Source organism: Oryctolagus cuniculus, chromosome 1, assembly GCF_964237555.1.
Source record: "Oryctolagus cuniculus chromosome 1, mOryCun1.1, whole genome shotgun sequence".
Classification (NCBI taxonomy): Eukaryota; Metazoa; Chordata; class Mammalia; order Lagomorpha; family Leporidae; genus Oryctolagus; species Oryctolagus cuniculus.
The window spans coordinates 215,103,330-215,127,378 of NC_091432.1; the positions used below are offsets into that span (position 1 = coordinate 215,103,330).

The window sequence follows — 24,049 nt, forward strand, 5'->3', positions numbered from 1 at the left end:
TTTATTTGAAAGGCAGAGAGAGACCTCACATGCTATCCAAAGCCCACCACAGCACAGACTGTGCCAGGCCAAAGCCAGGAGCCTGGAACTCAATCCAGGTCTTCCACATGGGTGGCAGGTACCCAGTTACTTGAGCCACCCGCCACGCATGCTGCCGCCTAGAGTGTGCATTGTCAAGAAGCTGGAGTGGAGACCGGAATCAGGGTTGGAACGCAGGCACCCGGATATGGGATGCAGGCATCCCAAGCAGGATCTTGACTCCTGTAGCAAACCCAGCCACGTTGTTTCCTTGACTGCCACGCGGAGCTGCTGCCTCGGCTTGCCTTGCTACCTCTAAGAGGAACTCGGGGACCCGCTGTGGTTTTTTTGTTAAATTTTTTTTTTAAGATTTTTAAATTTTATGTGAAAGGCAGAGTTATAGAGAGAGGGAGAGGCAGAGTGATCTTCCATCCACTGGCTCGTTCCTCAAATGGCCGCAAGGGCACCCACCGAAAACCGGTGCTCCTCGGGGCTGCTGGCGCTGCAGATGCCTGCCTAACCCGCTGCACCGCAAAGCCTGCCCGCCAGCGCCCGCTGAGCTGAGCTAGCCCCTTCTGAAGTCTCAAGGCCTTGACTCCCCCTGCTCCTTCAGTCTGGAATGTCTTGGCTTCCCAGCTTCACGCCCCAAGAGTCACGCCGTCCTGAGGCCCCGTCAAAAAAATCCCCCAGAGCTCCTCAGCCCTCTTCTTGCTGTCCCCCATCCCTGCCCCGAAATCCAGGCAAGCACTCATTTCTGTTTTCAACAAGTACCTGTTGAGTGCCTGCGGTGTGCCAGGTGCTGTTTCCAAGCCTGGCGATACATCATAAAACAATCCAGATGAAATCCTTATCTTTGTGGCATTGATAGTCTAGGGGGAAAGACAGTCACTAAGCAGTGACCAAGGAAAAACAAGATATTGCAACCATCCCGGCGAGGCATGAGGGTGGACCATGGTGGACGGAGTGGAAGTCGGCGTTTGCACTGATTATATGGCAAGCACACTACACCGCTAATGGGCGGCTGCACGGATCTCTCCACCTTGCGTTGCAGGGAATGGCAGAGGGACAGCGAAGGTTCGAGGTTACCCAGGAGAGTGAACTGCACGGATCTGAAAATCTAAGCGGGCTCGGGGCCTCCAGGCCTCTGGCGCAGCAATAATTCTGCAGCCAAGCCCACCAGCCGCTGCCCGGCAACCGTGCTCCCCACGCCCGGAGGGAGCCTATGGAAAACGCAGGACTTGGGCACAGCGCGGCGAGCGCATCCCGGGAATGGTAGTTCGGCGCCTGTGCGCAGGCGCAGCCGATCTCGGCGGCTTGCGCGCGCAGCGCTGCGGGACCCCGCTTCTGGAAGCTCATTGCGGTGGCGCGGCTGCTGGCTGCGGATGCTGGTGCAGGTATCGGTCGTCCCAGACCCCCAGGTTTGGGTGGCGCAGCCGGGGCGCCGGCGCTCAGCGCGCCCCTGGTGCGGGATGGGGGCTGAGCGCAGAGCCGGCCGTGCGAGGCAACGGCGGCGGCGGCGGCGGTGGGAGGTGTGGCCCCCGCTGCGGGACCGAGCTCTCCCTGCCTCCCGCCGTGGCTCCCTGCTCTCGGGGCTCGCCACTTCGGCGCTCTTTTGGGCGGGATCGTTCCTCGCTGCGTGTTGGAAGGGGTGTGTGTGACCGTCCTGTTTTTGCGCTGATGTTTCGCAGCATCCCTGGCTTCGTCTCCTTGGAGACTAGTAGCTCCCTGTTTCCCGGGTCGTGATCCCCCAAACATGTGTGCGGGCTTGGCCAGATAACCCCTTTGGGGCACGAGCGCCCTCTCCCATTCTGCCTCGGGTTGGGAACCTCTGCCTGCGTCACATTTTCTCCGAGCCTGGGAGACAGAGGCTAGCGTCTTAGTCACCACGGAGCCCCAGGTACCCAGCACGGCGCCAGGTCCCTGGTGGCCGCCAGATTTAGTAGAGGAGCATATGACGTCATGCATGCTGTGTGCCTGGCTCCGTGCTGGGAGATGGGGAATTATCAGTACGTGATTGGCAGTGTCAATCAAGGAGCGAGACCCTGCTGATCTGTGCGCGCGCCTGTCCCCGCAGTGCCCCATTCGCAGCTCATTGTGGATGCTCAGTCATTTGTAGAATGAGTGACTGAATGCCTGCAACACAGGGCAGGCCGTGTGCAAAGGAGCTCTTTGGGATCAAAGAGAGCTGCAGACAAGAAGTGACAGTTGAAAGGAGTCAAGTTTTAAAGAATGCATAGAAGTTTGGTAGGAGAGGGAGAGGAGGCGGCATTCCCAGGAGAGAGAATGGCCCTGGCGCACAGGCCCCGCGCCTATAGAGAGTGTGGGAACCGGGGGGTGGTGTCAATCAGGTAGCCAGGGCTCGGAGGTGAGGGTGTCCGGCCAGTGTCTCCAGATCACCAGGCGCGGGGCCTCTGCACCCGCTTTCCTCTACAGGGCTGGGGGGTGGCGGGCAGTGAGGGATGCTAAGCAGGCAAGTGGTGGGATTTTTTTTTTTCCACATTACAAGGAATCCTTTCACTGCAGCCTGAGGCCCCAGTGAAGCCTGCAGCCCAGCAGCCTCCGTGGCCCATGCTGTTGAGCTTCTTGTGGGGGGAGAACAAAACTCCACAGAACGTGCCTGTTTGTGATGTGCAGAGTAACGAGGGGAGGAAACCTGGTAGTCGGATGTGCTATCGCGCTTCTGCGTTGAGCCACAGATGGGAACTGTGTGGCTGTTCCCCCAGGGCAGGGTTTTCAAATGGGTTTGTGCTCGCAATTGTGGTGATGGCTCTTCCTCTTCCCTGGTCCCTTCTGGGGGTCTGCAGCTTCCCCCCCCCCCACCGACTGCCTCACACATTTCTGTGGACTCTAACCTGCATCCATCCTTCCTTCCTTCCTTCCTTCCTTCCTTCCTTCCTTCCTTCCTTCTTTTTAATTTGTCCTGTCACGTCTTCAGATCATTCTAATCATTTGTGGACCTACTCATGTATATTGACAAGTGTAAATTATGATTTCTGCAAAAAAATCTATTTAATGTGAAGTTGTTCCATCTGATGGCTGAAGATAGCAGCAGGTGTTTTTCATCTGTTGGTTTATTGCCTTTGGATTTTTTATGTAGTGACCCCCCAAAACCCCCATCCCTGTCTTTGAGATTTTTCTGGTACGGTTCTGGAGGTTTCAAAGGAAATAAATGTTTCATAGGAGAAAAAAGGGGGTTTCTGCCTGGATCTCTTATAATAGTCTTTTTTTTTTTTTTTTTAAGATTTATTTGAATAGGCAGAGTTACAGAGGGGAGGTGGGGAGAAAGAGACAGAGATCTATCTACTGGTTCATTCCTCAGATGACCACAATTCCTAGGGCTAGGCCAGGCTGAACCCAGGAGTGTGGCACTCCATCCTGGTCTCCCGTGTGGGTGGCAGGGACCCACACACTTGGGCCATCTTCTGCTGCTTTCCCAGGCACATTAGCAGGGAGCTGGATTGGGAGGAGGGCAGCTGGGACTTGAACCGGTGCCCGTATGGGTTGCTGATATATCAGGCAGCTGCTTCACCTGCTGCACCACAACAGTGGCCTCAGTAAGGAGTCTTCTCATGGGTGTTGCTTGGGAGGAGCAGTGGTCAGTCTGAAGTGACTGTTCCCGTGAAGGGTTCCTTTAATTATCCTTGGATAACTCCTCGGCTTTTGACCTATAAGGAAAATTGTCCTGTTAGTTACAATGTTATAGGGATATATGAACACATGTACTTGGAGATATAACTACATATATATTTTAAAGATTTTTATTTATTTGAAAAGCAGAGTTACAGAGAGGGAGAGATAGAGACAGAGAGATCCTCCATCTGCTGGTTCACTCCCCAAAGGGCTTCAATGGCAGGGGCAGGGCCAGACTGAAGCCAAGAGCCTCTTCCAGGTCTCCCATGTGGGTGCAGGGGCCTAAGCACTGAGATCATCTTCTGCTGCTTTCTCAGGAGTATTAGCAGGAAGCTGGATCACAAGTGGAGCAGCTGGAACTCCAACTGCACTCAGTTGGGCTGCCAGCGTTGGAGGCAGCGGCTTAACTGCCTGCACCACAAGGCTGGTCCCTAGATAGAAGTATGTATCTTTAAACCAGGAACAAGGTGTTTAGGATACAGAACAATTTGTTTTCACTTAGTTCGTGTTTTCTCTTTCTTCCTGACAGCTTCTGCAAGTCTATAAACCGATCGCAGGAGCCCTTGTGTGCAGTGCCTGTTGGTGGACAGTACCGGCGCTCCATGTATTCCTGGACTCCCACAGTGCCAGCTGCCGTGCCCTTGAACAAGATGACAGCCGTCTCCCCAGACCCTCAAACCACGGCCTCCGGTACACACAACAAGGTCCTAAGCATGGATCCCGCTGGGGGTCAAGAAGCTCTCTTAAGAGAGGCAGAGTCTTTCAGACAGAGGTTCAGGTGGTTTTGTTACTCGGAAGCGGCCGGACCCAGGAAGGCCTTGAGTCAGCTCTGGGAGCTCTGCACTCAGTGGCTGAGACCAGACATCCACACGAAAGAAGAGATCTTAGAGCTTCTGGTGTTTGAGCAGTTCCTGACTGTCTTGCCGGGGGAGATGAGGATCTGGGTAAAGTCACAGCATCCTGGGAGTAGTGAGGAGGTGGTGACCCTCATAGAGGATTTGACCCAAGCGCTGGAAGAAAAGAAAGGTGAGGTTTGCGGAGGGAGGGAGGGAGGGAGGAGGTGGGAGAAACGCAAGAGAAAGCAATTTGTTGTTAAAGAGGACTCTTAAGCTTTGGACCTGGGACTGAATTTGAATCAGCCCACACAGTCAACTGTGATCTTGGCGAGCTCTCTAACCTAGAAGAAGTGTCAGATTTTGATGGGTCAGAGGGGGTACCTTTTTTTCTATAGTTCTGCCAATCAGAGAAAGTGTACACAAAAAATCTTTGTGTCTTTCCCTCGCTCTTTGGAGGAAGTTATCTGGGAAGGTGACTGGAGCAGGAGCGGTTCACCTGCTGGTCCCCAGCCTCCAGCTCTGGGGTGTGTACTCACACGATGCTGGAGCAGGGCTCTCCAGTATCCGATGAAGGAAATGTTTTGTACCTCAGGTTCAACACATGAAAGGCAGGCAGTGCAAATAGATAACTGAGTATTTCATGAAATTTGCATTTTAAATCTCTACATGGAACCAGCAGGCCCCCTGTGTTGTCATACAGTTCCCTGGCCCAGTGGAGGAACAGCTGAGTTGTTTTTGACAATTACATTATCGTGAATATTATATAGATAGTAGAAACTCTGAACTGACCATAATGATAGCATTATAAAATGTTGATGTAAGCACTTATAGGATTGATAGCCCCTGGAGGGAATGAGGTCAGCTTTTAGAAAAATCCTGAAATCTGTTACAGAGACTCCCTCCAGGTATTTGGAACATGTCATTTACCCCAGGGCAGATGGATAGGGAAGCAGTGTGCCACCTCCAAAGACTTCATCTGTGACCTCACAGATAATCGGTGTGTCTGAAATTGTAGTTTCCCACCCCCTGATTTGCCTGTCACAACAACCTAGCGCTTTTCTCCAATCAGGGCCACTGTGTAGAGACCCAGAAATAAAGAATTGGTTGGTAGCATTCTGCAGCGTGGAGCAGTTTCATGGAATGAATGCTTCTTTTCTCTTTGGTTACTTGGTTTTAATTTTTTATTTAATTTTTACTCATCTTACTGACAGTCTAATCAAGAAAGCAGCCTAAAATCCTCTTGACAAGAAGATAGAGAAGGATTTAAAAAGAAAAATAGTTTTCCCTGCTTTGTAAAAGAGCTGTTGACATCTGGGCGAGGATTCTCACCGCGCTGAGTTTATGTGAGTCCAGGTTCTTGAAAATCTGCTGGCAGGTGCGCAGGTGGAGTCGGATTTGAGACCTGCTGGGTGCTGCCATTCAGCAAGCGGTGTTGAGTGAGTGACTCTTAACTCACGGGACCATGAAGAAAACAAATTACTAGATAAAAGGATTATGCTGGTCCACCTTAATACAGCTTATAAACTAGAAATGCTTAAAAACTCATTATTGTGCAAATTAAATGTGTTTAAACTGAGGGTTTATGGAAGGCAGGGCACCAGTGCATTTTTTTTAACAGGGTAAGGAAAAGGCAAAGGCCTGAGTTTTGATAGGAAACTTTGTGACCAGTCCCTGAGCAGTGGTGTCTTTTTGTTAAACTATTTGGCCTTTTGTGCCCGTCTGCAACCTTAAGACAGCCTTTTTGTTATTTATAACAAGTCTGTTGCAGTCACACCTGAGTTTGTTAATGAGGAGATTTTTGGGGAAGTCTCTGGATTGCCACAAGGTATGGGGGCTGGGGGGCTGGGGAGCCATCCTGTTGCTTACTCACCTCTGGGAGGGAGGAAGGGGGTTGCAGGATGAGCTGATCACCCGTTGCCTGAATCAGCTATGCCGGGTATGAAGCCGCATTTTAAAAAGAAAATAACAAATAAAGGGTTCAGGGAGCTTCCGGGTAGCAGAAGACAGGGACGTTCCTGGAGGATGGTGCACCTGCTGAGGGCGCCGGTCCTGCATCCCTGCACCCTGCCACGTGCCTTGCTCTGTCCCTGTCTCTCCAGCCAGATCCTTTAAAAATATTCTTGGTAAGAAACTGATAAACGGAAGTCAGATATTCCCTGGTCCTAGCAAATTGTTCAGACCCGAGGAGGGAGGCGTGGGAACCCTGATATCTGGTGAGCTGGCTGGAAGCTTTGGAGACCTGGCATTCTGACCATTGTCTGAGGGCAGCCTTGGGACCGAGCCCTCAACCTGTGAGACCGGAAGCTCCCTCTAGGGAGAGTGCATCCTGGCTTGCTCGCTGAATTAGAGAGCCCCTGGCTGCTGTCCAGTGGAGAATCTAGAGTGGGATTCCCCGCTTGGCCTGTGAGGGAGGACCCCAACATTTGGGGACCCAGAGGACTTCTGTGTGTGGCAGAAACGGACTTGGGCTTTGTCCTGTTAACCTCATCAATATTCATAAGGGGTCCCCCTGCCCCCAAAAAGAATCCATCTGAAAGACCAGACTCTTTCTCCCTGCTTCGCAGACCCCATCTCTCAAGATGCTGCTGCTGGCCGAGAGGAGACCTCAGAAGATAAAACAGTTGCTGAGTCACAGGCAAGTTGCCTTCTTCCTTGACCTTGCTGGTTACGTGAACACTGAACCGGGCTCTTACTGAGCATGGAAGGGTAAAAGTCATCAAAGGACATACGGCTCCTTTCTCACATGCTGTTTATTTCACTTCACAAATACGTCACAAGTCTGACTCCAAAGAAAACCATTTATGGAAATCTAACAATCGCCCCTGATAAAATTAGTCAGGTGGAAATGGAGTAAATTGCATTTCCTTAGTGTGATAAGGAATATCTCCAGTTAGTGCTGGAAGATAAAAAAGCATTCCTTAAAATGCCTGTAAAAGGTTAAGACACAGCTATTACTGTCTTCTGAATAGTCTAACCAGTACTGTAAGGGAACAGAGCTGTCAGTATTGATATATAAGAAGCAAATGCATATAATATGATTGTTCATTATGGGACACTCACAGAACCTATTGAGTGTATACCAAAGCTTGCAGAATAGCTAGGAAGTGCAGCTGCTTACAAATCCTATATACCAATAATTACCAGTTAGGGAAAAAATTCTTATTCCTAACAGTGAGTGATGGTACTCTGCTGAGCCAATAATGACTCCCAACAGTATGTCTCTTTCCTAACCCCAGAACCTGTGAACGCTGCTTTCTTTGGAAGAGAGAACTTTTTGCCAGTGTGATTAAAGGCTTTAAGGGGCGGGCATTGGCCTAACGATTGAGCTGATGTCCATTAGGACACCCAATTCCAGTTCCTGATTCCCAGCTTCCTGCTGATGCTGACCCTGAGAGGCAGCAGAGATGGCTCAGGTATTTGGGTCCCTGCCACCCATGAGGGAAACAAGGATAGAGCTCCCACTGCAGGCTTCAGCCCAGCCCAGTCCCAGCCATTGTGGGCCACTGGGGAGTGACCCTGCAGGTGGGAGCGCGTTCTCTGTCTTTTTGCCTCAGAACATTTTTCAAAAGAATTTTTTAAAATATTTATTTATTTATTTGAGAGGCAGAATTACAGACAGAGAGATGTCTTCCATCTGCTGATTGACTTCCCAAATGGCCACAATGGCTGGAACTGGGCTAGACCAAAGCCAGGAGCCAGGAGCTTCTTCCAGGTCTCCCAGGTGGGTGCAGGGGCCCAAGCACTTGGGCCATCCTCTGCTGCTTTCCCAGGCCATCAGCAGGGAGCTGTATCAGAAGTGGAGCAGCCAGGACTGGAATCAACGCCCATAGCGGATGCCTGTGTTGCAGACAGAGGCTTAACATGCTATACAACAGTGCCGACCCCTTGGAAGGACTTTAACATGAAGAAGTTACATGGACTATGTGGGTAGACCTTAAATGCCATCCCAGGTAATGTGATTAGGGAGGCAGAGAGAGAGGAACACACAAAGAGAAGAGGGCGATGAGAAGAGGGTGACGGCAGCAGCCGGGGCACCCCACAATGCTGGCAGCCAGCAGAAGCTAAGAGGGCCGCGGAATGGAGTCTCTCCCAGACCTCTGAAGGGAACGCAGCCCTACCAGCCCCTTGAGGGGTTCTGGCCTCCAGAACTGTCAATCAACTTGTTAAGCCCCAACTTATGATAGCTTGTTACAGGGCCCATAGGAAGCTCTCCCAAATGTGGGCGGCCACTGTGCTGTACTGCCTCAAAACTCCCTGCAGATGGCGCTGTAGAAAGTATTGATTGAGTCACATACTTGTTTGTAACTGTGGAGCAGTTTGCCAAGTGTGTGTATGATACTGAACCTGTTTTCTTTGAATGTAATAAAAAATAATTGCTGTGCATTACCTGGAAGTTAAATTTTGAGAGGTAGCTGCTGATATTATTGTTTTGTGTTATTATCTATGCTAGGCTTGCCATGGCTTCTGCAAATTTGGGTTTGGGGATATAATTGAATATTTTTATTTTCCTCCTAGAAATCAGTGTGTTTAGGGTGAACTTGATCAGTGTTGAATATTTTAGAGGATTCTTATGTACTGAATAACACCAGAAACTGATTGGCAAAAGCAGAGTTTATGTAGAATCCTTGTTCTGTAGCTCTTGCAACCATAGCTTGCTATAGCATTCTCTCTCTTTTTTTAAGGTTTATTTTGTTTGATTTGAAAGGCAGAATTAGAAAGAAAGAGAGAGGGAGAGACACAGAGAGAGAGAGAGATATCTTCCATCTGCTGGTTCACTCTCCAAATAGCCGCAACAGCTGGAGCTGGGCCAATCCGAAGCCAGGAGCTTCTTCTGTGCCTTCCACATTGGGTGCAGGGGCCCAAAGACTAGGGTGATCTGCTGCTTTCCCAGGCCAAAAGCAGAAAAGTGGATTGGAAGTGGAGCAGCCAGGACTTGAACCTGTGCCCATATGGGATGCTGGTGCTGCAGGCAATGGCTTTACCTACTGCACCACAGTACTGGCCCCTGGAATACTATCAAAGTGGTTATTTTGGGGGCACGTGTTTGGGCAAATAGTTAAGAAATTGGTTGGAACTCGTACGTACCATATTGGAATGCCTGAGTTTGAGTCCTGGTTCTGCACCTGATTCTGGCTTCCTACTAATGTGCTTCTTGCTAGTGCAGTGGGGGCTGCAGTAGTTCTGTGCCTGCTACCCACAAGGGAGACCTGGACTGAGTTCTTGACTTTAGCCTGGCCCTGCCTTGGCATTTGGGGAGTGAACTAGCAGACCCAGTGGCTGTCTCTTTGCCCCGCAAATACATTTTTTTTTTTAAAGCAAAGATATTATTTTCTATCCTCCTCTGAATCTTTTGGGTCTACTTGGGAATGCTGCAATGAAAAAGGATTGTGTCTGGTGCTGTAGGAACCCATAACTTTCAAGGACGTGGCCGTGAGCTTTTCCAGAGGCGAGTGGAAGAAGCTGGAGCCTTTTCAGAGAGAGCTGTACAAGGAGGTGCTGCTGGAGAACCTCAGGGACCTGGAATTCCTGGGTAAAAGTCATCTTCGTGATCTGTCACCTCAGCGGAGTCCTTCGATCCCCTATTTATTACTGCAAGATAAGTGCTCTGTGAAGTACTTCCATTTGTTGTGGCTGCCCACCCAAAGGTTACTGATGTGACCTATCTGAAAAATGCTTCCTACCAAATTACTATTCTGCAGCATGTGTACACGTTGTGCATTGGCAATGTGGAGCATCATTTTGCTATGATCAATATCATGCCTTCCCCCATTTGCTCCTTGAATTCTAGGATTGATGTCTGTGTATGTGATGATATCTTTCATCTTCCCTGGAAAACCAGAGGCTGTGTGTGTCTGCTGGGATGTCTTTGTGCATCAACAGCCATTTTCCATTCTTTTCTCCATGAGCAGGCTCTCCGGTTTCCAAAATAGAGTTGGTTTCCCATCTAAAGTGGGTTGAGTTGCCGAGGCAGCTGGAAAAAGAAATCTCAAAAGGCTCCAGACCAGGTGAGTTGGTGAAAGGTGGACAAGGAGGTGAAAAGAGGTGGCTACCAAGGGGGTTGGGAAGAGCCTTTGAAGTGCTGGGTGTGTCAGATGCTGTAATAGAGAGGTCATTGGAATAGAGACCTTGCCTTCTTGGGATGTTCATGTTAACAGGGAAGACTACTGGTTGGGATCCCCTGAGAAGTAGATACCAACATGATTTTCAGCCATGCAAAAGATTTATTGGGAGGAATATGGGAGCTGGAAGAAATGGGGGAGGCTGTCCTGTGCACATCTTGCCTCTGGATGAGGGCAGGATGGAAGGAAGGTTGTAGAGGCTTTAAGTGAAGTGCACTTCTAAGAAAGTATAGGGCAAGCCAGAAAGGAGCCCTGGGCCGGCTCACCTGTCAGAAGAGTCCTGGGTCGCAGACAAGTCCTGCCTGAGTCTCCCTGGATGAATATGGAAACCAAAAATGTTAGTAATTGATGCACGCTGTAATAATGGCACAGATAAGGAGCTGTGGGAGTGTGGCAGTCCCTGGCTTAACCATGGTTTGACTTACGCTTTGTTTGACTTAACAGCGTTGGGCAAGTGATACACATAGAGCATGAACTGCACATTGAATTTTGAGTTTTGATCTCTTCCTGGGCTGGTGATAGATGGTGCTATCCTCTCAGCGCTGGGCAGTGCAACGAGCCACACTCTCTATCACTGGTGCGCTCTCAAGGAGAAACGACCCGGACTCACCTGTGTCCTGTGTGGCCAAGCTAGGGTGTTCAAGAGATCAGATGTACTGAATATGTTTTTGATTGAATGATATTTTTAACTTAGAGTAAGTATATGGGGTTGTAACCCAAATCAAGGCGCATCTGTTTATAGGCACAAGGATGCACTTAGCATTTGATTTGAGTCTTGGACAAGTAAGAATATGCCCGTGGGCAGCATATATAGTAATTCTAATGTTGTTAAAGTGGGAAAAATATGCATGGAAAAGTAGCATTGAAGGATAGCGCACATTACATGTGAACTTTATGAAACCTCCTTGTAAGTGTCCATGTGTAAATATATAGATACATCTGGGGTTTAAGACTTGAAAAATATTTACGTTAACACTGGTTATCTTTGAGGGACAGGATCTATTTTTCTTTCTCCTTCCCAGTATCTCCTTAAAATTTAACAATAAATTATTAAATTTATATTTTAAAAATAATAGATTATGAACTTTATCAATGTCTTTATTTTAAAAGAGAAAAAGAATAATCCACTCAGCTCTCCTCCATCTTCTAAACCATTCATTTTAGCCCATCTATCAGCTGTTTTTTGTATAATTACATAAATAAATGTACAAGTAATATTTTGAAGAGTAATTCAAAAAATAGATTCTATTTTTTATTTTTTTAAAGATTTATTTATTTGTTTGAGAGGCAGAGTTACAGACAGAGAGAGAGGGCGAACCAAAGACAGAGGTCTTCCATCCACTGGTTCACTCCCCAAATGGCTGCAATGGCCAGAGCTGGGCCGATGCAAAGCCTGGACCCAGGAGCTTGTTCTGGGTCTCTCACATGGGTACAGGGGCCCAAGGACTTGGGCCATCCTCCACTGCTCTCCCAGGTGCATTAGCAGGGAGCTGGATCAGAAGTAGAGCAGCCAGGACTCAAAGCAGTGCCCATAGGGGATGCTGGCACTGCAGATGGTGGATGATGTGCTACGTCACAGAGCTGGCCCCCAAAAATGAATTCTAAAAGTGTTTTTGAGTAATTCTAGCAACAATGGTGGTGTAAACTTATGTCCCTCCCCCAAGATGCTTATGTGAAAGAAGCATGCTATAAATGTACAACTTGTTTAAAGAATCATTTACAACAAACTGGAGGGAAGTTTTTCACAGACAAAACAGTCAATAGTCATAATTTATAAAAAAAAAAAAAAACTCATACAAATCAGTAAGGAATACTAAGAATGTTAGGGAAAATGGGCAAAGTACTTGAATAGATAAATGGAAAAATTAAACATTTAAATAGTTTGTGGACATGAAAAAAACTTCACTAATGAACAGTGAAGTGCACATTTAAAGCAACAGTGCTGTTGGTTATGAATCAGATTTGTAGACTTCAACATCATTTGATCAGTGGTTTCTCAGGTACTTTTTTTTTTTTTTTTTTTTTAAGAAAGGTAGAGTTACAGAGAGGAGAGGCACAGAGGGAGAGAGAGAAGTCTCCTATCTGCTAGTTTACTCCCCAGATGGCCGCAACAGCTGGAGCTGAGCCAATCCAAAGCCAGGAGCCAGGGGCTTCTTCTGGGTCTCCCTCGTGGGTGCAGGGGCCCAAGTACTTGGCCATCTTCTACTGCTTTCCCAGGCCATAGCAGAGAGCTGGATTGGAAGTGGAGCAGCTGGGACTCGAACCGGTACCCTGCCAGTGCTGCAGGTAGTGGCTTTACCTGCTGCGCCACAGTGCCAGTGCCCTGCCAGGTGCTTTTGTTCCATATATAGCGTGAGAAGTTAGTGGAACTTTCTACCTTTGGCTCAGTAAGACTCTTCCGAGGAAATTTTAATTATTTGAAATACAGTCAATGAGGGAAGCACTAAACCATACATCTACACGATGGGTTATCATGCAATTGATTAAAATCATTTTTATGAAGAATTACCAGTGAGGTGGGAAATGATTATAAACATTTTACACATACACTTTTTCTATTCTAAACTACTTAGAAACATTTTTAGAGGAAAGTATCATTTTGTGATAAGATTTGGAATGATTTTTGTATTTTATAGTTGTCTATTAAAAATTAATTTTATTTAAGTGAAAGGTGACCTTCAGATTAAAAGCCAGGATGAGTGATGTGGCTAATAAATGCTTTCAAAATTCTGGAAAGAGCACAGTCAGAGAAGAGTGTGGTATTGGAGAGAGATTGTAGAACTTGAAGCCCAAGCCTGTCACATTTATACTGGTGTATGATAATGAGGGTGCCTTGGGATTTTAGTCTAGGGAGTAGGAAGTATTACAGCCGAAAGAATGGGATGGAAATTTCTGTAGGAGATAGGGTATTTGTAAGGTTGATAGAGCCCAATTGTGATACCTTTTGAAAGTCTTGTATACATGATATTGGGTATTTACAATGTGATTAGTGTTTTCTATAAAGTTAGTGGTATTTCTCTTTTTTGAGGAGGGGAAATACGGTATTGGGCTCAGGGCTGACGCTGCAGCACAGCTGTGGTACAGGCATCCCATATGGGTGCTGGTTCAAATCCCTACTGCTCCACTTCCGATCCAGCTCCCTGCTAATGTGTCTGGGAAAGCAGTGAAGGATAACCCAGGTCTCTGGACCCTTGCACCCACGTGGGAGACCCCCAAAAAGCTCCAGGCTCCTCTCTTCATCCTGGCACAGCCCTGGCCATTGCATCCATTTAGAGAGTGAACTAGTGGATGGAAGATCTCTCTGTGTCTCTTCTTCTCCCTCTCTGTAACTTGGACTTTCAAATAAATAAATACATCTTATTTTAAAAAACAAAAATATGGTATAGGACTGAAAAGGATGCCTGTACTGCATCCCATGTTCTATTGTATGGAATAATGTCCAGACATTACTGCCTGTACTCCTGTTTCCTTCCAGAGAACAGCAGCTTCTTTCCCATAAACAGAAAATGTTCTGTTTGTTTTTCCTTCTAGGGTGTGAGCCCAGCAGTGAGTCCCCGGAGGTATCTGATGTTCTGATGGAAGAACTGACTGTAGATCAGATAATAGAAAGTGCCTTCAGGGACGGCGGGCGTGACTTGACGGCAGAATTCCAGAAACGTTATGGCAGCTCAGACAAGGATCAAGGATCTTCCAAAGGAAAAGCCGCACAAAAGAAAAATAGGAGAGGCAGAAAGGGTGACGACTCAGACAAGAGCCCCTGCGGGAACACCTTGAAACGGACTTTGGAAATCATTAAGCACCTGAGAGTCTACTTGAAGAAGAAGTCTCGGAAGGCCAGCGAAGGCAAGAAGCCCTTCAGCTTCCACTCCGACCTCGTCCTGAGTCGCAAAGAACATGCTGGAGAAAAGTCGCGCAAGCACAGGGAAGGCGGGCAGGGCGGAAGTCGCGCCTCCTCTCTTACGGAACATCAGAAACGGCAGAAAATTTACCTGGGGACCAAGTCCCGGAAGTGTAATCTGTGTGGGATAGCCTTCACCCAAAGCGCGTCCCGTTCCGAGAGAAGAAGCTCTTGTATCTGTGAAAAATGTCGGAAAGCGTTACATCCAGATACAGCGCTGAATAAGAAGGAAGGAACCGAGAAGGCAAAGAACACTCACCAGTGTAGTAAGTGTGGAAAAACCTTCGTGCACCGTGCCTTGCTCCCCAAGAACCACTCCCCGAGAATCCCCCCTGCAGAAAAGTCTTATTTGTGTAAGGAATGTAGAAAAGCTGACAGCGATAGCTCATCGCCCGCACCATCTGCTCCCAGCGAAGACAAACCATTCAAATGCGATGACTGTGGAAAAGGTTTCACCCTCACTGCCCACCTCATTAAACATCAGAGAATTCACACGGGAGAGAAACCCTATAAATGTAAAGACTGTGGCAGGCCCTTTAGTGATAGCTCATCTCTTATTCAACATCAGCGGATTCACACCGGGGAAAAACCCTACAAATGTAACGATTGTGGAAAATCTTTCAGTCACAGCTCATCCCTTTCTAAACATCAGAGAATCCATACTGGAGAGAAGCCCTACAAGTGTGATGAGTGTGGCAAAGCCTTTAGACAGAATTCTTGCCTCACCCGGCATCAGAGGATTCATACTGGAGAGAAGCCCTATTTGTGTAATGACTGTGGGATGACTTTTAGCCATTTTACCTCTGTCATTTATCATCAAAGACTTCATGCGGGAGAAAAACCCTACAAGTGCAGCCAGTGTGAGAAGGCCTTCCCCACCCACTCCCTGCTTAGCCGTCATCAGAGAATTCACACTGGCGTCAAACCTTATAAGTGCAAAGAATGCGGGAAATCCTTCAGCCAGAGTTCCTCTCTCAATGAACATTACCGAGTTCACACCGGAGAGAAGCCCTACGAGTGTGACTTCTGTGGAGCCACCTTCAGTCGCAGCTCAATCCTCGTGGAACACGTGAAAATCCATACCAGGACCAAAGACTACGAGTGCACGAAATGCGACAAGATATTTAAGAGTAATTCGGGCCTGATCAGACACCGGGTGTTTCATGCTTCAGATTAATTCTGAGAATGTCATACTGTAGGGGTGAGGTGGGGGTGGGGGGGTGGGGGTTGAGTCCAAATTGCTCCTTATGAAAAACCTGAGACGGAGAGCACGGTGACATGGATCAGGAGCTGCTATGTTGTTGCGTGGGCAGCTAGGGAAAAGTATTCTTTGCCCTGTCTATCCCTCTTATTTTCATGGATGTCACTAGGATCAGGAAAGCTGCGTGGAAAGTACAGAAATTAATATGTGATGTGAGATGATTCTAAGAGGCCAAACGGATCTGAAAAGCTCTTTATTCCTCAGATTAATTCCTTCTCCTAATTCCCCTTCCTCTGCCCTGCGATATGATGGAAACAGACCCTGATTATACTCAGAATCACCCGCATTCTGCCCCAAGTTTGCTGAGCCACCTTGGAGCTCTTTGGACAGATCATTTGGCCTTTCTGAATTGTGGTTTCTTGACCAGTAGAATGAAGGGGTGGCACTAACAATGGCTAAGTTTTCTTTTTGGTCTCTGATATTCTCTGAAGTGGTAGAAATAAGCTAAGCGTTTTGAATTCACTGGAATTTTCTAGTCGATAAAAGTGTTCTTGTTCAGGATGTTGGGCTTCTAGATTCTCTAGGACACAGTATACTTTTTGAATCCTTGGTACAGGCATCTCAAGAAGCTGTCAGTGGGAACAGGTCTGGGAAGCTCAGTCAGCTTTGCATTCAGGGTGTGGACAGAGTACCCCAACCTCTTTTTCTTCCGGGCATTGCCTAGAGGAATGGGAATCCAGAGAGTTTACCCCTGAGCCACCTGAGCCATGAGGGTAACAGCCTTAGTAAAATAGACTGGGGGTGGGGAGAGAGAAACATGCCAAATACAGCTGCTCTGCATGGATTTTATTTTACAAAACAGAGTTCTATTTTTACAGTTTTTCATGTAGCAAGTGTAGCTTCCTGCAGTTGCAGAGTAAGCATTCTGTGTGGCAGAGGTCACAGGCTGCTGTTAGGTTGAGTAAGATTGGACGTTGTGGCATGGTATAGTTGGTGCAAATGGTTGTGTGTGTGTGTGTGTGTGTATTTTGTTATCACTACTGAAAAGTTAGGGAATTTAATGTTTAAAAGAAACAGTGCTTTCTTAAAACATTAAAGGCTTACGATGCTGGGCCCCTATTTCTATGGAGCACTCAGCTGGTCCTGAGTGGGGGAGCCACCTTTACATGGGGAATTGCTCATATACAACCCACGTTCCCTTTGTAGACACTGGATAGTAGGATCCACACCATCTGGAGCATTATATCCATTAAAGTCCAAGGTGACCCCATGGATGGAAGTAACATTCAGGGAGAGTAGAGAGTTGATATGTACAGAGTAGGTCTTCAGTTGAATTTTCTGTTGTGTTAGAACTCAGAGGAACGGAATGTACGGGTACTGGTGGATTATTCCTGATAAATTTCATTGGTAGAATGTGAATAATTTCTAACTGCAAAAGGAACTAAGGACTGAGTGACTTAGGTTTGTGGCTCAGGTCCTAAGGTTCTGGAAGAATCCCTTCATTCAACAGTGGCACAGAAATAAGTTCCTAATGTTGAAATTTAAGGCAGCTCCTATGAGGAGCCACTCCTACATGGGAGCTAAGAGCTCAGTGACCTCTTAGCTTATGGAAAGTGAAGAGACCCTTAATGCTGAACTCAACTCCGGAACGCTGGCTGTGACGTAGTGTGTTTTGGCTTGAAATGCTACCTCTGGATAAGGTTTTTGGCTTCTTGCGGGTACTCTTCCCACTCCCCTACCCCAATTTGCAGTTGCAGATACTGGACTGGATCTGCAGAGTTGCTGCTAAATGGACCAACCAAGAACCTTAGCCATGACAGGAATATGGTTTAAGGAAAATCATTCACACTGGCTAAACATATTTTTATTTGAAAATACAACCTGGTTTAAGTTTTTCCTTTTTTCCTAAAAGGATGAAATTTTAGAAAGAATTAAAAAACTACATAGAGCTATTCTCTTGAGAAGAGGCTTGTTATAGGATGTTTAACTGGTTATATTTCCCCATGTTTGTAAGAGGGTGTTTTGTCCCAATATTAGTTGGGGATCTAGAACATAAATTTTATTTTTATAGCTTTATTGAGACATAAGTTATGTATCATAAAAATCATTTCAAATGAGCAATTCAGTGAGTTTTAGTAAATGAGTTGTGTAATCATCACTGTAATCTATTTTTTTAGCATATTAGCCCAATAACATCCCTCTGCCCATTTACAGTTAACCCTTCCCACCATTAATCAATCCACTTTCTACCTACGGAGTTGTCTTTTATGTAAATGACTCATGTGGGTCTTGTGTGTGTCTTTCATAATATTGTGTTTTTAAGTTCATGCATGTTGAAATATATCAGCATTTCATTGTTTCTTAGTAAGTAGTAGTCCATTGTATGGAGGCTTTGTGCATTTGCTGGTTAAAGGGCATTTGTATTCTTTTTCCAGTTTTTGGATATTACAAAGAATGACACTTTGCATATGAGTATGGGGGTGCTTTTGACCATTAGTATGCAGGTTGGTATGGACATGTGTTTTCATTTTGACTAGGTAGATCCTTATGAGTTTAGTTCCTAGGTCATGTGATAGATTTTTACTTAGTTTTGGAAGCTGCCAACTTGTTTTCCAAGTGACTACATCATTTTACATTCTGCCCCGTAGTGTGTAAGGGTTCCTGTCTGTCCACATCCTTGGCAATCCTTGTGACGACGGTTGTGTATTTTTGAAGTTAGAGCCATCTTCGTGGTTGAGGTGGTATTTCTCTCTGCTTTTGACTTGCGTTTCCTTGCTGACTAGTGATGTGAAGTGTCTTTCCTGTGCTCATTACCCATTCATATTCCTTCTTTGAGACATTTCCTTGGAGTGTTTATTCATATCATTTGTCCATTTAATAATTGGGTGGTTGCTACTGAGTTGTAGTCCTTCTTACTTGGGATTCAAGTCCTTTACCATGTATGAATTTTCTAAGCTCGTGTTGTAGTTACAGAGGAAACAGCCGAGCTTCATATATTTGTGAAAAGCTTGGTCTCCATAACTAAATGAATATAATTGCTTGAAGGACATCCAATCTGACTCATCACCCAAATAAATTCACTTTTTAATTAGCCCATCAAAAAACTCAACTCCTTACAAACTTGCTTTTATCAAGCTGTATTTAGCATTCTTTTTCTAAACACAGATGGGAATTAAAACTCAGCCCTATGAGACATTGTGCTTTAAAATGAAGGTCTTGTGTTTTTGTTTTTGTAGATTTCTTTCTTTATTTGAAAGGCAGAGTTACAAAGAAGCAGAGGCAGAGAGAGAGAGGTCTTCCATCTGTTGGTTCACTCCCCAGAGGGCCGCAACTGCCAGAGCTGCGCTAGGAGCCAGGAACTTCTAGGTCTTCCACGCGGGTGCAGTGGAAGAGAGAGCTGGATTGGAATTGGAGTAGCCAGGACTCCAATATGGGATGCCGGCACTACATGTGGAGGCTTTACCCGCTATGCCATAGCACTGGCCATGAAGGTCTTTTTTTTAAAACTTTTGCTTTTAATGAACTTCTATAGAAGAAATTTCTTTCAGGTCACTGGACAAGACAAGGCTTCTGTCAATGAATTCACTTTTATTTGTTTCAGAATTCTTTTGTGATGGGATAAGATACACATAACATAAATTATATTCACCATTTTCACTCCTTTTGGTTTTAAGTTCTGTAGCACTGAGAACATTCATATTTTTGTGCAGTCATCACCACCATGTCCAGAACTCTTCTACCATCTCAAACTACAAGTCTGTACTCACTAAACACCAATTCCTCGTCCTTCTTCCCCAGGCTCCTGGTATCCATCGTTCAACTCTGTCTTGACAGGTTTGACTGTTCTAGGAACCTCACATAAATGGCTTTATGTGATAGTAGTCCTTTTGTTTCTGGCTTAGTTACCACAATATTTGGCAAGCATTTTTTTGGTTTCAAGGAAAACTTGAATTGGATTTTTTTTTTTAAGTACAGCAAATCCTTGTAAAACTCACTTGTGAGTCATTCAAGTGACATTGGTAAAAAGCACAAGATCATTAAATATATTTTCTTCTATTTCAGAAGTCCATAAACAGGCAAGGATTCTTCTATAGCATTTGCACATATATACTGAAGGATTTAGCATCTGTATCCATGACTCTTGGAGTCTACTTCAGAACGCTGAACGCAAATGTTTACTCAAGTATGTATCGTGGAGTAAAGTAAGGGAAAAGCTATTCTCTTGCTTTACAATTCTGATACAGCTGGTCTTTTGAATTAACATAGCTAGAATCCCATCCTCTTGATAGAAACTCATTTTTTTCTATCTCTAGCTGAAATTCTTTGACAGATGGAAAATTGTCAAAAATGTCATGTTTTTGAAGTTTTAGGCAATGAATTGGCATTTCTTTATGAATTTGGATGTTCTTTGAGACAGACTGTACCCAAAGTTTCCTTGGGCAGTATCTTACATCACACAGTTCATTCAAGCTAAAGAAAAATAATACTTGAAAATTTTCAAATTTTGAATTAATTGATCTTTGATATTAGAAATATATATATGTATATTTTATGAGCAACATGTAATTTGCTCATGTATATTCTGTGAGCAAAGTTATTTAATGGCTTAATTGAAATTTTCAATTTTTGTGAATGTCTTTTCAAGTCTTTTCTTCACAATTTTCTAAATAAATCGTCATTACTTTTTATTATTTCTCTATCTAAGATTCCTCTTTGTGCATGCATGTCAAAGAATCAGGCTGTTACAGCCTGCCAAGTTTATAAACTCACATCCTATTAAAACTTAAGCCATTTTTGTTAGAAATTTAGTTCTCATTTCATATGACTAATTTTGTACACTACTTTTTGACTTTAAACTGTCAGTTACATAAATTTTAAATATTAAATGTTGTCTACTGTATTAACTCTTGGATTCAAACTTTCTTCTGCTGTAATGGATGCTATACTAATAGTCTTTTTCTTTGCTGTACTGTAGTGTTAGCTTCTGTGTCTGTACTGAACTCAGCTGTAGTAGTAAACCTTTGCTTAAAATTTAAGTATTTTCCCATTTTTTACCTAGAAAATGAGTTCATTATAATTAATAAATCTCTCAATTTATAATTATGATTTACATGCGTAACACTGTAACTTGTGCTGTCCACATAAAATATCCAAGTAAACACATTGTGATACTACAACAGTACATTGAAAAAAGTCATCTGAAGGGAATCAGTGCGTTGATACTGACTACAGTGGTGATGTGTTTGTGACACTAGAAATAATGCATGTTCCCTCCAGGCGTCACGGTCCAGTGTCTTGTGCCATGCCATGGTTAATGTGAATTACAGTTCTATCGGGACAATAAAATTGTATTTAATGAAAAATATTTCCTTCTGTTGCTGTGTTGTTTTTTTTTTTCAAGTTAGAAATGGGGGAAGGCACTATTTGCATTTTCAGTTCTCAGTAGGTGCCATGTGAGTATAGACTTAGAGTAAACAGTGCTGGCCTCCGGGACCTGACCGGATCAGCGTCCCTTAACTCAACAGGTACGTATTTCCCAGCAGCCTTCCAGCATTTTGCTGCTTCACAACATCTTGTAGCTGCTCTGCCATCTGAAACATCCAGAGTCAGGAACCTTGAAGGACGAACTGGAGCATTGTATGGTGTTTTTCAGCACTGGTCTGGCAACAACTTAGAACCGCTGGTGCCAAACCAGGTGCTAGGGTGTCCCAGGGCACTGTAGGGAACTCGGTGGGTCTTCCCAGCATACTTAATTTTGAAGATTACGTAGATGTACCTATTGGGCACTGCAATAACTACTACTAATGGCTTGTTTGGAACGATTTAGCAATTGGAACTGATGGGTATTTCCTTTGGCCTGGGGGTACTGGAAAAATGATAGTAATGCTAAGGAAGTTTGGAAACCACCAAGAACGTTTAGAGGTCACTTCTCTCTCCTCTTGGCCAGAAACCAGTCATGGGGCCCTAAGCTAACTTATGGGGAGGCTGGAAATGCAGTTTTCCCTGTGTTGTGGTGACCAAATAGACTCTGGTCACCATACTCATTCTTCTGCACACAGTACACACTTGAAACTGAAGGAGATATTTCAAAGTCAGAGCTGGTCAGCAACCCCAGCTCTAGGTTTTAGGGTGTCTTGAGTTGGAAGCTTGGAGTGCTCCTGGTACGTGCCTTTGGAACCTTGAGTATCAGTGCCCATTAGTCAGTCTTTCTTGTAGCAATGTAACTTGTCCAGGAAGAGCTGTGGCTTCTTTCTAGAAGGATCTCTTCATTGGCCTGGGGGTAGAAGCCTGGTTGCCGTTATCTGGAGTAGGTAGAAGAAAGCTGCATGGTGGGGTGGGGGTTACAGTTCATCCCTTGTTACACAGACTTCCACTTACTTGCCTGTTTTTAGTTTTGTACCTCATTTTTACCTCCCTCCAGGCCCAAGGGACCCAAGTGAGCAGCCTTTCAAGTTGTTTTTCAACCTCATTTCGCATGGGGTTGTGGGTGGGTTGATCATCACCTGAGCGACCAGCTAGGAGGGCTCACCACTGCTCTCTTCAATCAGAGATCCCAGCATCTCCTCTCCTTGTAGCCCCTGATTTCTTCACCACCTCCAGTGAGAGAACCTACAGATTTCATCAGGACCCTATCACAACACAACTGTGCTTGTTTTAGAACTCAACTTTTCCATAGTTGGTCTAGTGGGAATTGCTTCACATCACATTCTGCATTCTTTTGACATGACTTCATCATTCGTGGAGCATTTTCTTGCTTTCTGCTATAAGATAATGCAGGCACCTCCTCTTATGTCTTCCCTTCCCCAGTCCTAGGTAAGGAGCTCTGGTTCCTTTTAGCAGAGAATGGTATGTAAAAGCCATGTTCTGAGATTCATGTGTGCTCATTGCTATTGGGGTGTTACTACTTTCTCTTAGTGAACAGAGTTGGAGACTATGTGTATGCACACACGTACACTTAGGTACATTTATGGCACATGTGTACATATGTATATAGAACACATATACACATTAATATCGACCGGAAAATGAAATTAAAAGACTACTCTGGTGCAAAAAATTTGAAAGCCATCATCATATGAAGGGTTCTCATAAATTCACATAAATACTTCCAATTTCATTCTTAACACCATAAGTTTCTTCCCTTCCCTGACAGAAGAATCTCTGGCTTCCAGCATTGTTCATTTACTTGTTTGCTCAAACCTTCTTCATGTAGCCATCGTCCATCACCACCACCTCTAGTCTCTCTCTCACCCAGATATACCTTTGTTCCACTCTCCACTCTGGCTCTCACATCCTGCGCCTGGCCACCATTCTTGCTTGTGACTATACTCTTCTCTGCCAGTGTCCCAACAGCTCATGCTGGGCCACACTGTCACATCGCAGCTGCACACTAGCTCTGGCCTCCATGCCAGGCTATCCCATACACAAACACCTCTTCCACATAGTTGGGATCCAACTACCTGTACTAGGTCACTCACTCCTCATTGCTTGGGGTCACATACCCCATGCCAAGACATACCTCCTTGTGGACACTGTGCTTACCCTTCCACCCTCAGCTAGGCTGCTCCCAGGTATGGTACCCTCTGCACAGCATGGACTTGGATCCTTCACACCAGACAGCCCTCCTGTCGAACTGCTCTCCTCACCTTGTTTGGATTCCCAGCCCTATCGACACTGATGGCTTCACCCCTCTTGGGCTCTGACACACCATACTGGAGAACCCTATCATGAAGTGGAAGCTGTATTCGTTATGCCTGGGCCCTGATTCCGCACACCCAGCTCAGTACACTGCCCAACCCTTTATCCTCTGTTCCTGCACAGCCACGCACACACACACACACACACACACACAAACACAAGCATTGGATTTGGACTTTCCATACCAGGAATCCCCCATACATGGCTTTAAAGCCCCTGCTCTGGGCCACTGAGGTTCCCCTACCTTCTCTGTCCCATCTACTATCTTTAACATTGAATTGAACACAGTACCTACCCTTTAGGTACTTCTAGTTCTTCCTTGAAGACAACCCATATTAGTAGTTTATGGCATCTCTCCAGTTTTTAAACAGACTCTCTCTCCCTCTACTCATTGTTTCACTGCACAATTTATTTAACCCCTTCTCTCTATGATGGCAGAGTTGACCAACTGATTTGACATCTTTGTGACAGTCAACCTTCCTGTGTAAGAGCATGATGTCCTGCCACAGGTGTAGGTCTTGTTTTGTGTTCCTCAGTAAGGTAATTTTCTTAAAGATTTATTTATTTGAAAGGCAGAGTTACAAAGAGCCAGAGGCAGAGGCAGAGAGGTCCTCCATCTTCTGTTCACCGCTTAAATGGCCACAATGGT

The 24,049-nt window shown here is 45.6% G+C and overlaps 1 protein-coding gene across 1 annotated transcript; it reads left to right on the forward strand.

The window, feature by feature from the left end:
- Positions 1-1,324: 1,324 nt before the first annotated feature.
- Positions 1,325-15,707, forward strand: ZNF483 (zinc finger protein 483). The gene is made up of 6 exons (XM_008254691.4): positions 1,325-1,412; positions 4,178-4,674; positions 7,049-7,119; positions 9,888-10,014; positions 10,394-10,489; positions 14,135-15,707. Exons 2-6 carry the CDS (start codon positions 4,251-4,253, stop codon positions 15,676-15,678), a joined length of 2,262 nt encoding a protein of 753 aa, XP_008252913.2. The 5' UTR covers positions 1,325-1,412; positions 4,178-4,250; the 3' UTR covers positions 15,679-15,707.
- The last annotated feature ends 8,342 nt before the right edge of the window (positions 15,708-24,049 follow it).